At 35.9% G+C, this 13,372-nt stretch overlaps 1 protein-coding gene across 1 annotated transcript in view; it reads left to right on the top strand.

The window, feature by feature from the left end:
• LOC104483131 (adhesion G protein-coupled receptor A3-like) overlaps window positions 1-13,372 on the top strand; it is a 279,708-nt gene that overhangs the window by 92,782 nt on the left and 173,554 nt on the right. The window contains exons 3-4 of the mRNA XM_086752545.1: window positions 6,848-6,919; window positions 10,430-10,501. Coding sequence (XP_086608671.1) covers window positions 6,848-6,919; window positions 10,430-10,501 — 144 coding nt within the window. The remainder of the gene's footprint in view (window positions 1-6,847; window positions 6,920-10,429; window positions 10,502-13,372) is intronic.

The following is a 13,372-nucleotide window of genomic DNA, read 5'->3' as shown; positions in this document are numbered from 1 at the left end:
ATTAAGAATACTTTTTTCCCCTGCCTTTCCACTTTCTTTGCAAACGATTTTCTCACAGGTTGGAATTCTGCTCAGAACTGTTTTTTTTTTTCTTTTTCTTCTTTTCCCCCTCACGGTTAGCTTTTTTTCAAAAGGAGTGGAGTACATGTCAAGAAACCTAACCCATGCTGAACTGCCTTCTAGGCATGAACACACAAAGGAATCCCAATGGGTGTAGAAATTAAGGCAGTCTATGATTCTTTTCAGCCACCAAAGTTTTCTGTGCTCGTCATGTCTTTACATAGTTATGGTTAGACATGAGCTCTGCTATCATCATCAATGTTGTGCCAAATCTGTCACTGTACACGAGGGCATGATTGCTAGCACGCACGGAGGTATTTTCTGTTGGCACTGCAGAGCTGCTTGCAAAGCTGTGAAGACGGAAATCCACTTTATGTGCTTCCCTTGGCATTTATTGCTTCTGACCTTTCAGTCTTGTTTTGACTCCATGGAACTCATCCACTGGACTTCTTCTGCCACATAGCACAGCTGCTTCATCTCAGCTCCCCGGGTTACAGCTACCAAGCATGGGAGGCAGTGATTTCACACCTACACAGCGAATAACTTTAATGCTTAATGTGACCTTACCATATATCTCTGGTTTTGTGGCATGTCCTAGGAAAATAAAACATATGTAGAAACAGTTGCATATGTTTGGAATGTGAATATTTTTCTGAATTTTTTATTCTTGAAAACAGACCAAAGAAAAAGAATCTCAAAAAGCGTGGATGATTTTTCTTTATTAGAAAATGCATTTCATTTTGAGCTATCAATAGCAAAATGCTAAACTTCAGGTAGGTACCAAACATCTTTGCATCCTCATCCAGATTCTGATTAGTTGATGCTATATTTTGAATAAAATTAGAGTTTACACTGGATAAATTAATCTTTTCAAGTGCTATTTTCCAATATATACATGTAGAAATATGTATCAACAAAAAATTTGCAACAAAAGTCTATCCTGCTTTACCAAGCTCTTTGCTCACTGTTCGTTATTTGACATACTACTCCTTCAATTAAAATACTCTGAGCCTTATATTCTTAGTCTATGATTATTACCATTAAAATGAAATATGTTAAAACATTCTGTGGGATACTTTGAGCAAGCAAACTGCCATAAAGCCTGTATCTGTTTTATTTCAGCTGCCATTATTGGCACTGTGTTTAACATTTTTAGGCATGTTCCTAAATAATGAGTAACTGCCAAATTACCACAGGCCAGTTGATGTGAATGAGTCATCATCCTTAAATTAAAAAAAAAAAAAATGTGATGACCTTTGTGTTGTTCTATATGTCATTATTGCCATCAGGCGACTAGTTTGAGACTTCAGATCATTCATTAGTACCTTGAATGGCAGCAGTTACTGTTTTGTCCAGTCCTTAGGGTCTATTGTTTTAGGTAATCCAACCAGTAATGGCTTGAAATAAAAAATAAAATTAAAGGAAAATGCATAATCAACATGCACCAATATGTTAAACAAACAAAAGACCCATAGCCTCTGTGTCTGCAAAGACAGACAATTATTGGACAATTATTTTCTATGTTTCTTTGCATGTTTATGTTTATTATGTTGTGGGAATAATCTAAAAAAAAGGTTTAGCCTTATGTCTTGAAACTTAACTGCAGCTCAACCATAACTTTTCTGGTTCTGGAAGGTAGATTAAATATCCACTCTCATCAGAAAAAAAAACCCAACAACAAACAAGCGCAGGACTTTCATAGGGGCATTGATGATACCAGCTAATGAATATCACTTAACCTTCCTGTTTCTTAGTCTACAGTGTGTGACTGACAGTACATTCACCAACAATGGAAATTAAAATAAATTTTGATAATATCCAGGCCATCAAAATATAATAATGAGTCACTGGCTTCTGATAGACAGTGTGCAGATGGGCATTTGAAATGTCTTCAGACAGATTTAACTGATAAAATCTTAATTCTTTGTTCTTGTATCCAGGACTGCTAACCCTGACAGCTGCTGTCCTGACTACAGGATAGGTGCTAAATGTGGTCTTTTGTCATTGGCTATGCCTCTTTCTTACCACTGTGAGCATAATGATGTTTTAAAACTGAATCTTCTTCAAGGGTCCAAGTCTGCATTCATTTCTTTAGTTTAGCTGGAATATTTTGCATGAGAAAGAAGTGGAAGATGTGACCTTGTTTTTTTTTTTCTGCTGTTGTTGTTTCATAGTAATATGCAAAATGTGGAAAGTCAGTCATATTTTACTGGTATTTGGCATCTACTCAACAACTGATTGCTCTTCTCAGAGCTTTTTTGGAAAGTTTGCAGCACCATAATAACAGCTTTCTAAACACAGATGTCCTCTTGGTACAACCTATAATTTTTTATGAAAGATGTATCGATGTCAGGAATTTGAACGAACTGCTGGAATTAGTTGAACATTCTTGTTATGAATATGTATTCAAAATATCTACAGTATATATGTTGTAAGTTGGGGGAGGAATCTGCAGTGTCTGAAGGCATAGATGTTGGTACAAAATGCCCTAAATCTCAGAATATAGTTTAAGATAAATTCATTCTTTTGGTAATGGACTGTGTATATTTTAGTGATTCCCCCCCCCCATGTTTTATACTGTGTAAGTGCATGCTGTGGACTTGAAGCATCAAGAATCTTAGGAACATGTTTAGATAATCAGGAATTTGGCCATGGAAGATGTCTAATAGCTGAGAGGACTGGATTAGTTATTAAATGTTCTTGTAAAGTCCCGTTAGTAGCCTCTTCCTCTTGTGTCATTTACCTCTCAGCTAAGCCATCAGGAAGTGAATATTTCAAACACAGAATTCCTCCCCTTAAGTCAACTGCTTTTGTTGAGGTAACTCCTCTTAAATGTCTTCATTAAGTATAAGTCAGTTCAAAGATTAAAGTGTAAGATGATAAACTCCCAGCAGCTTGTGATACTTAGTAAAAGAATCCTGAAGTGTTTTTACCCGTGAGACTATTATTTGCACATAGATACAAATTATCTACACACATGTAGGAAGACACTGCTTAATGGTTATTGTATGTAATTTATATAAGTGCAGACTTGTAAGTGAAAAGGAAACTCTCCTCTGTTAACTTACTGTAACCATTTGAGATTGTTTTTTAATGGTAACACTGTCCATTCTATGTTGTTCTTTTACCTATTCCAGTCTAGTTAGGTTCAGACTACCATGCAGCAGGTATATCTAGCAACTATAATAAAATCAGGGGAAATAGATTTCAATAAATACTGTAGCATTTTATTTTTGTGCAGCTGTGCAGCTTTTATATAAGTGCAGTTGTTGTGACTACAGCTAACTTCATGTAGCTTCCATCTAAATAGATGTACTTGTACAAGGCACTTGGTTTTGATTTATTTTCAGGTCACCCACACCACTAATGACACGTCATTCAGATTCAGAATAGATACTTTAAAGTTAGAATGCTGCATCAGAAGTGATGCAAAACCATAACTGTTAGTTAGAAAATGCCTTTTTTTTTGGACTTTCACTAGGTCACGCTGTGGTCATTGTCTATTACGATACTGGGCTTCTTTCCCTTTTCTTTTACTTTTGGTTGATGGTAAAATCACTTGCATGGTATATACGCCTGTGTGCATGTGTGTGGCCGAGGCCGGGCTGCTGTTTGGCATGCCTTGGATCGTGACCTTTTGCCAAACCTCAGCAGTAGCTCTTGGGGGGAAAAAATGTAAACATACAACCAAATTTACCCTGGTTTCTTTATTTAGCTTGCTGAAAGTTGATACACATTGCTATAAGGCTTCAATATAACAAACTCTTTGCTAAATTAAAAAATGGAAGAAGCTAGTTTAATATTTAAAAAAAAAAATTTTGTAAAAAATACAAATGGGAGGCAAGCAAATAAATTCTCCTAATGAAGAAGTAAGAATTGTAAGTGATTAACAGTTGTGACAATTTTATTTATTTATTTTAATCACATTTTAGTCTTCCAGGATGACAATACCTATTTTTGTTAGGCCAGAAGTATATGGAAACATTATGGAATAATACTAATTACTAAGAAAGTGCCAGGATTGTGGGTAGTATAATAATCTACAATTTTCTGAGAATATCCTTACTAAAATGACCTACCTAATGTGAGTGTAATTTCCAAAATAAGGAGACCAGATGTCTGTCTATGGGACAGTGCAAGTGATGGACAGTTTTCCTTGAAATGATCTGGCCTCTACTAACATTAAACTGTCGGTTTTTTGTCCTCTAGATGATAGTTTAGGATTATGCTGTATTTTCCTATGTGGTTAGAAGTTAAGGGGAAAAAGATCAGAGTTTCCATAGACTAGAACATAGACAATCTCATTAAATGGAAGACCTTTTGTTTACTTGGTTGTTTTGACTGACATTAAAACTCACCTGCTAACAGTTTGCCACTTACACATTTTTATATTTATTGGGAGCTGTTGCCACTGTTGACTACATGAGATTATCAAGTCACCTAACTACAAGTTGCAAAGCATTTAGATGGGTTGTCAGTTAACACAGAATGTGTGTAATTGGTGTAAAGATTAATGATTAAAACTGTCAGTTTCCCCTGCCTAAAATGTGAATATTTGCTCTGAACTGTGCCTCTAAGTGGTTTTCAAGTGTATTCCAGTGTAAAGCATGAGATAAGTCAGTACAGAACCAAAGGGACTATAGTATTTGGCTGGGGGGTTGGGGCTTTTTTGTTTGTTTGTATTTTAAGTTTTAAGAATACAGAAGTTTTCATGATGAGAGCAGTGTTCTTTCAGTCTTTTCCATGTGGCCTTACTTCTGCAAGTTAAAGAACTTCCTTCAACCTGAGTAGTTATGTATTTAACATAATGTACAAGCGAAAGGATCTACATTTCAATCATGAGGATATTGTCAGTAGTGCTGTCAAAAGAAAGCTAACCCTTGATGTTTGGTGTGAACAGAACCAGCGCAGACCAAACTATTTAGTATTGAAAATTTAAAGGTTAAAAGCCCGAGGCATTGGCTCACCCACACAGCAACACATCCTAAAGCATCACAGGAAAGTACACTCAAATAGGTTAACTTTTACCCAACATACTAAGACTAATTATCTCTTTGCAAGTTGATGGGACTCTGGAGAAGAGACTGCAGAAGTTTTATGTGAACTATTTTGTTTATGAGACGCTGTGAAAAATTCTGAGTTAAGGATCTGAAGGAATTGTCACAACCTCTTGGGAAGACTAAGGCAGAAGAAAGATTAATCTAGTAGCTGCTGGTACCAGGGAACTAAGATGAAAGTGTTTGACTACAGAATTTAAAAAAAAATGGAAAGCTTCTTCCAGTTCTTAGAGAGTGTTTTCATAATAACAAACATCATCCCTTGTATTTCCTAGAATCATAGAACAGTTTTGACTGGAAGGGACCTTTAAAGGCCATCTAGTCCAACCCTCCCTGCAAGGAGCAGGGACATCTCCAACCAGATCAGGTTGCTCAGAGCCCCGTCCAACCTGGCTTTGAATGTTTCCAGGAATGGAGCATCAATCACCTCTCAGGGTAATCTGTTCCAGTGTTCCACCACCCTCATTGCAAAAAAATTTTTCCTTATATCATCTGAATCTGTGTCATCATTTGTGTTAAAATCAGCTACCATCACTTTGATCCAAATCCAGTAGAAGGGTACAAAGCAAGAAAGAAGACTGCTTTGCCTGGCTTAGGGAATAGGGAGAAAGGCAAAATATCTATTCAGAAGATCTGCAAAAGTGACTAGCAAACTACAGAAATATTTATTTATGATTCTGACTTTGAAATTAAAATACATCCTACTATGAACTGAATATTTGAGATGAAATCTTGTCCTATTGGGGGCAATCACAGTAAGTGGAACCAAGATTTCACCTGATGTGCATTTTATTTGCAGTAAAATAAAAAGTCATAAATAAGATGACTCATGGGGCTGTTGATACATCCATACTTTGGCAGTGTCAAGTGGTGTATGTGCTGTAATATACTGGAAATGGCCAGTCTGAGAAACAACACTGATATTATTGCACACCAGTCGTTCCCTATGAATTGCAAATTGTCGGAAGATGAATTCTGACTCTACAAGAATTTAGAGCATTTATCTCCAAGGCCTGCTTATCTAATTGCACTGAAGGCATTTCCTCAGGGTTCACATCACGAAGAGTCTTGAGACAATTCAGTAGTAAATCTCTGTAGGGACTGAGCTGAGAGCAATGTCGTGGCCCCAAGCACTGTGCCAAGAGCAGATGAGATTACTAATGCCAGTGAAATATTCTTTATCTGCACAACAGCCAATCCTCTGGATTGTCACCAAGTGCAAAATGAAACGTCTGTCTGCCAAATATGAGAAATTGCTTGTATTTCAGGACAGAAACCTGACCTATCTGTTTGTCTCACATGCCAGCTGCTTTGACTACATTAGGTGGAAATGAGAAATTTATTAAGTGTAAAGTGCATAGCACAATGAATAAGCAAACTAAAAGGCTCTTGCTTTGCTGACTGATTATTTTATTCCATCATTGATTAAAACATTTTTCCTGGGGCAAGAACGACTGGTAAGCTGGTTTTGAAAAATACAAATAGGAGAAGAATTAAAACAAGCAGATTTTTTAAACATCTAATCTTAACCATCTTATTTAGAAAAATATGTTTTTGTAACCTGCAAGTGATGTAATGTTTTTGGTGTTACTATTTAAAAGAAATTAATTCTTGGTTTTAGCTAAGACAAATAAAGGTTAGAATTGCATTGCATTTCACACTCCTTGTGTATAACAGTAGTACAGTAGGTAAAGTGATAATTAGTTGCTCCTCCTATTATGTCTCTCTAGAGATCTGAAGAATAATTTGATCAGCACGATTGAGCCAGGGGCCTTCCATGGACTTTCAGAACTGAAGCGCCTGTAAGTATTAATTCCATTTGAATTATTCTTAAAATTCTGTTTGTATTGACATTTCTATCCTTAGGTATCTCAAATATGCCACCAAGCAATAATCACATAAGGACACTGGCTGTAAAATGGAAAATCACACACTATACTTTTTAAATTTATCATGCCTTTTTCTTTTTCTTTTTCCCCATTTAAATTGCCTGTTTGTTCTCCAATAAATGTCCTAAGAAGTACATCTACAAAGTTAAAAACCACACCTAGTTAATGACATAGCAGACTATATCACTAGAGGCTTATATCCCTATGGTTCAAATATGTGTAAATGATGTTTTGTGCAACACTGTTTTTTTGTTATGTAAGTTCTACTTTATGTTTATCACAGACCAGGTCTGTAAAGTAAATTTTTAGAAAGGAAACTTAGTCATGTTTTAGAATTTGTTTACTAGTTTCATAACTGTCATGTTGACTCTGCTTGATTTTTTTTTGTTTTTTTTTTTTTTTTTTTTTTACTTTTAGCATGGTTTTCTAAGGAAAGGTCCCTATCCATCATGTTTGCATTCCTTTCTCTGAAAATGTTCTCGTAGTACTATTGAGAGCACTGGCTGATTTTTAAACTACATTTATGGAGGGTAAAAGTATTTAAATTACTAAGATCCTACAAGTGGGTTTGTTTGCTTTTAGTTAACAAGAACTACAGACCCTCCTTAGTTCTACTCAGACTAAAGGAAAAGTGAGATGAATCCCTTTTTAATTACAGTTTTCCAAGTGACAGCATCCAAATGTCCATGTACTGGCTAACCAGGCCACCAGTGCATGCTGCCCAGCCACTGTGTGCACTGTTTTACACATGATGAAAAAACCTGTGAGGAAACAGGGATTGTTTTTGTGGGATGGGAAGATTTAGATTAGAAGGAAAGCAGATCTCCAGAAAAAGAAATGTGCAAATCCTTCTGCTTTTTTGCTCTGAGGTTGAATTCCCGAACTGCTGCACACAGGGAGCACTACACAACCTAAGTAGAAGATTTCTGTCTCTGATTATACAGGTAGCAGTATTTTCTAACACCAACCGCTGTTTTAGCCAATGACATCATAATGATGAAGTCAGAGTAGCATATACATTTTTAATACAAACAAAATCATTAGGTTGAAACTTTCTTGCTCGCTCTGTATACAGGGATACTAATACAATGAAATGATGATCGAAACGAGTGCTAATTGTTGCCTTGGCCGTGTAATCCAATAACACAACCCTGACCTCTTGTGGGAAAACCAGGAAACCTGTGCAAGTCATGGGCTGCACATCTGAAGACCGCGCAGGTGGAGCCTTAGGCCAGCCAGGAGAGACAAGTCATGGAAGAAGTAGTCATTAGGCGTCGGGAAAAGTGAAAAGGAAAGACTCTGCAGTCTTTTCTTCTAAGGAAGAATTCCTAAACTAGGAATGGCAACACTGAGATTTATCATGCTAGATCTCAAAAAACCCCACCTTGTTGCTGATATGAACAAGAAACACTGGGAGCAATCTAGAGACAGGGAATCAATTAATTGCTAGGCTGCCACATGTTTGGTACAAATCAGTGTCATTTCATGGCAAACGAGAAAATCTCTGCATTCCTTCTCTCTGTAACTGTTGGGCAGCAGACAGCTGAGCAAAAGGAATAGATAGTGTCAATTCCTGCGGAATGTTGAATACAGTAATTATTTTAAGGCTGTACTTTACATTCGTATCTTCTTATTTCACATGTAAAATACAAATGATGCTGTGAAAAGCAGAAACTGAGGTAATATGGGCAATTGCAAGAGATATGGCTATGGCAAGCAAGGCAAACTGCAGTCTGTCAACATCAAGTTGTTTTCTGGGAATGATTTGGAGAACTGTTATAATTTGTATTTGAATGACAAACAGAACTATTTCAAGGGTTTATTCAAAAAAGTGCACACAAAATTGATGAAAATTGAAAATTTATGAAGCACTAAAATTATGGCACTCAGTTATTCAACAGAGTTTTGTTTTTTTAAAAGTCAGCATTAGTAACTAAATGTCTTGCTCCTGAAAAAGAACACCAGCTTTGTACATTACCAACTGAATTATGTCTAATATAACAGACATTAGTGTGGAGGAATGTGTAGCAAGCTGTCTTTTGTTTTTGATAATGTTTTTTTAGAAAACATGTTTTACAATACAGAGATTTCAGCCACTACCATTTATCTTATTATGAAAATAACACTTATTGAAATAAACTTTGAGGGAAAGGTATGTAGTCTTTTGCTTTGTTAAAAATACTGTTTTACTGTGTGCCACACTTAGAGGATTATAGACTTGTTTTGATTAGTTTAGATGAAATTTGCTTTTGCAATCCAAATTATGCCCCATCCAGTGATGCATTTCTTTCATACGTGTTCAGATTTTGCTTAGGCAGAAGTAAAGCATTACCCAAGCAAGAATTTTGGGAAGATTCTTGTTTACTACTTGCCTCTTCTAAGAGAAAGATATATAGAGACATATATATGTTTGTTTGTCTTAAACTCGCATTTTTAGATTTTCTATGTAGCTTTCATTAGGAGAACTTAAAGAATAATGCTAATCTGCAATTAATGCACTGTACTGTTATCTGCACTATTTTCTCAGCTGTTGCTTATTTGATGTCCCTGACAAGCATTTAAGAAATGTTGTCATTTTAATGGGATGTTTCATCATTTAATTGTTCAACAATATATTCTTTGTCTGATAGAAGACTTTGTAGTGACTTCTAAAGAAAATGTCTTCACATTCCAGCTAATTGGATATGTCTCCATGAAAGCAATAACTGGATTTGTCAAACTACAACCTTTATTCTCCTGTTTGATTACTTTAGTGTTCTCATGTAACAACAGAAAATGGGAAATCTGCAAAATGTAAAAAAGGAATCGGAAGACTACCACTGATTCTAAACCAAAAATACATTCAGATCAATTTTAACATTTTAATATATGCATAATCACTTAAAATCCTTACATTACTGCACTTATTTAAAAAACATACTTGATAAGAAAGAAAATTTTACTCAAGGTTGAAAACTAAATATGCAGAAGCTAAACAGTAGTTCAGAATGCACGAAGGGGCTGTATTCATGTTGTTATCACAGCATCATTGTTCATATCTATTTTTGTCTCCTTCCTGTAAGTATTCTACACATTGTAGAACTTGTAGAACACTGGAACAGGTTTGTAGAACACTGGAACAGGTTGCCCAGAAAGGTGGTGGGTGCCCCATCCCTGGAAACGTTCAAGGCCAGGCTGGATGAGGCTCTGAGCAACCTGGTCTAGTCGGGATGTCCCTGCTCCTTGCAGGGGGTTTGGACTAGATGACCTTTGAAGGTCCCTTCCAACTCTAACCATTCTATGATTCTATGATTATGCTATATGTATGACTTGTACAGAAAACATCCATTCATCTTTCTGCAGACAAGAGTTACGGAACGTAATGCCTCGTACTGTTTGTGGTCTGACAGACCTAAAGTTTCATGGGTTTTTTGTTTGTTTCAGGGATCTTTCAAATAACAGAATTGGTTGCCTAACACCAGAAATGTTTGTTGGACTTAGCAGCCTTCACAAACTGTGAGTATAATACCAGTTTTGTTTTAAACAGGAGAAATCCAAACTGTCATATGGCTTACCTGAGTACAGTTGGCAATAAACTTTCAGTATAGGAAAATTATAGGATTTGTACTAAAAAAAAACCCCAGCCTCTCCTGAGCCTTTGATTGTTATGGTGTTGTTTCTATTTGTAATTGTAAAATCTATCAGAACTGCAAAGATGAAATTTCATTTAACATTGAGGCTGAATGGGGCATTTCTGATTGAATGTATTTCTATTTGCATGTCTCAGAAACAATTAAAGGTCAAGCACACAAATGAGACTTATACTGGTTAAAAAAGACACATTACTCTTTCTATCCGTTACAGATCAATTAGAATTTTACATCTTTTTTTTTTTTTCCTGAAGTGTGTTACATAAAAAGTAAACATATACTGAGAAAAAAATGTGTGAAGTATCAAGTAAATTTGGAGTATCAGGGTAGTTCAAATGGCTTTAGAAATATCATTTTAGGAGGGGTCCTGGTTTAAATGGACATTTGGCCAGACCCAGGAGGGATCTGTATCTTCATCCACATCTGTCTTCGTTCCTCAATGGGAAGTAAATTCCTATACTGCATCATAGCGTGTTGCAAATCTCATGCTTTATTTTCCTCCTCTCCAACCAGTTTTGGCATTTCCTTGGAAAAACAGGGAAATTTTTCTAGAAAGATCTGCCATGAGGTCAAGATGACACCAGGTAAAAGGCTGAAATCTGGAATGCTTACTGATCGCGTTAATGAGAGTAACTATGCCATGTCTACTCTGATGAAAACAAGGGAGAACAGATGATGGGAAAAGCCTTGATACCATGTTGATGAACATGTGCAGACTACTCCTCTGTTTACTCATCTCAGATGAATTACCAAATTGGGCAACCCCAACTTACTTATTGAGGGTTGCTGAGTGTCCTTTTCTTGCCCACAGTGAACATGACTGTGACCATATCGCCAGATTACTATAGAAGATATGTTTAATTCAAAATGGTGAAGTCACCTTATTAAATGGAAGCTGCTTTTAGACACTAGGGGCAACCTCAGTAGAAACTGTTCAAATCCCTGCTCTCTCATCCCTGCATGTCTAAAAATTCCATTTGTAAATCTTCCAGACTCCATCTTAAAAGTCAATTAAAAGTTAAATACAGAACTTCAGTCTTGTTATGTTAAGGAACAGAAATTTATTTACAGTGACCATAAAACATATGTTCTGTGACAGCATTTGGCTGTGCTATCCCTTTCCTCTGAAGACGAGAAAAGAGCGTAGCAGCATATCTCCACATCCTGCGCTAATACCAGAGATGTCAGAAAAAGGCACAATATGTGTGCTAAAAGCTGTCTAGTTAGCAGGCTGATCAAACCACCTGGTTACATTTCCTGTCCCAGTGGTGGTGAATCTTTTCTGAGGATGTAAATCTAGAGAACGTCTCATTAGTTCCCTCTACCCTTTCATTAATACTGTATTTTCTTGCATCTAGTCTTTTTCTGCATCCTAAGTAAATATGTACCTTTTCCTCAAGATGAAGCTAACTTTTATGTCCAAGTGGGTGTAGACCCAGGGCTTTCTGTGTTGTTTTCCTTCTGAGGCCTTAGTTTTATAGCAGAAATTTGAATTATACCTTTCTTAACTATAACTCTCAACTGACATTCTTGATACACTTTTCACTTTGAATAATATGATTTAATGAAATTACTAGACCTCCCATCTTCAAGAACATTCACCTCTTGTATGATAGTTCTCTTAATATTGCTGAATCCTTGGTTTTGTTATTACCAGATTCATTTTCACATGCTTACCTTTCTAAGCCAGTCATTAGTGAAAGCACTAAATACAATCAGTCACAAAACTCTTTCTGCAGAACACCAGTAATATCTCGCACCCCTCCCTTCTATCCTTTCGATTGTTTTACCATGTCTTACAGTAAATGCACTAAACCCCAAGTTCTTTACACTTTTATGGATGTTATGTCCATGCGTCAGTGGAAAAAAATTATGATTCTGGTAACTGTAGACCTGTTAGTCTGACCTCATTGTGTTTGATGCAGTTACTGAGTGAGCTTTTAAAGAAAAGTAGAAAAAATGTTGGCAAATCAGAAATGGGAAAAAAAATCAATATGCATCTATTGAAGATGTATCATGTAATCATATAAAAAGATCACTAATTTTCTAGACAAGGAAAATTATTTATTGATTTTAGTATACATCTAACATGATACTACATAAGCAGGAGAAAAACATGAACATTAGATACTGGTGTTTTCATGTGGCTGGAATTAGCCTAGAAGGCCTCTAGTTTCCAGGTATTTTTTGGATTTTAACTAGTTCTGCAGATCGGTAGTCATACTGTAAGTGGTCTTGGGAAAGAACGTTTCCAGAATTTCATGTATGCTTTTCCACTAAGTACCTATAATCCAAATGACCAATCTTACTGAACAGAATAGAAAGTAGTAGTAATGGGATATATTTAGGCTGTATACAATATGTACTTTGTCTTCACTTACTTGTAATATAGTAGTATTGTTAATGTGTCTTTTAACACCTTGTTCTAGTATACTTTCCAAAGTTTAATTCAATTTTTTGTGATTCTCATTGCCCCTCTATGCTTCCTGTCTTATTGCTAACCTTTTCCTGTTCATTATAATCTCTATTTCTTTGATCTTTCTAAAACATGAATTATTTTTTCAAGATTTAAGATTTGGTCATTGATTCATTTAGTCTACCTTTTGTTTTCTGTTTTGAGTTTTAAATTGCCTTTCTACCATTGACCTTGGGGCCATCCTGCATTCTAGTCATGTACTTTACTAGTTTGTGCTAATTACTTTATTTTTTTTTTTATTGCAAAAGTCTATCATTTGGA

This window comes from Chlamydotis macqueenii, chromosome 7 (genome assembly GCF_036417535.1).
Source record: "Chlamydotis macqueenii isolate bChlMac1 chromosome 7, bChlMac1.mat, whole genome shotgun sequence".
NCBI lineage: Eukaryota > Metazoa > Chordata > Aves > Otidiformes > Otididae > Chlamydotis > Chlamydotis macqueenii.
This window is presented reverse-complemented; position numbering and strand designations above follow the sequence as displayed.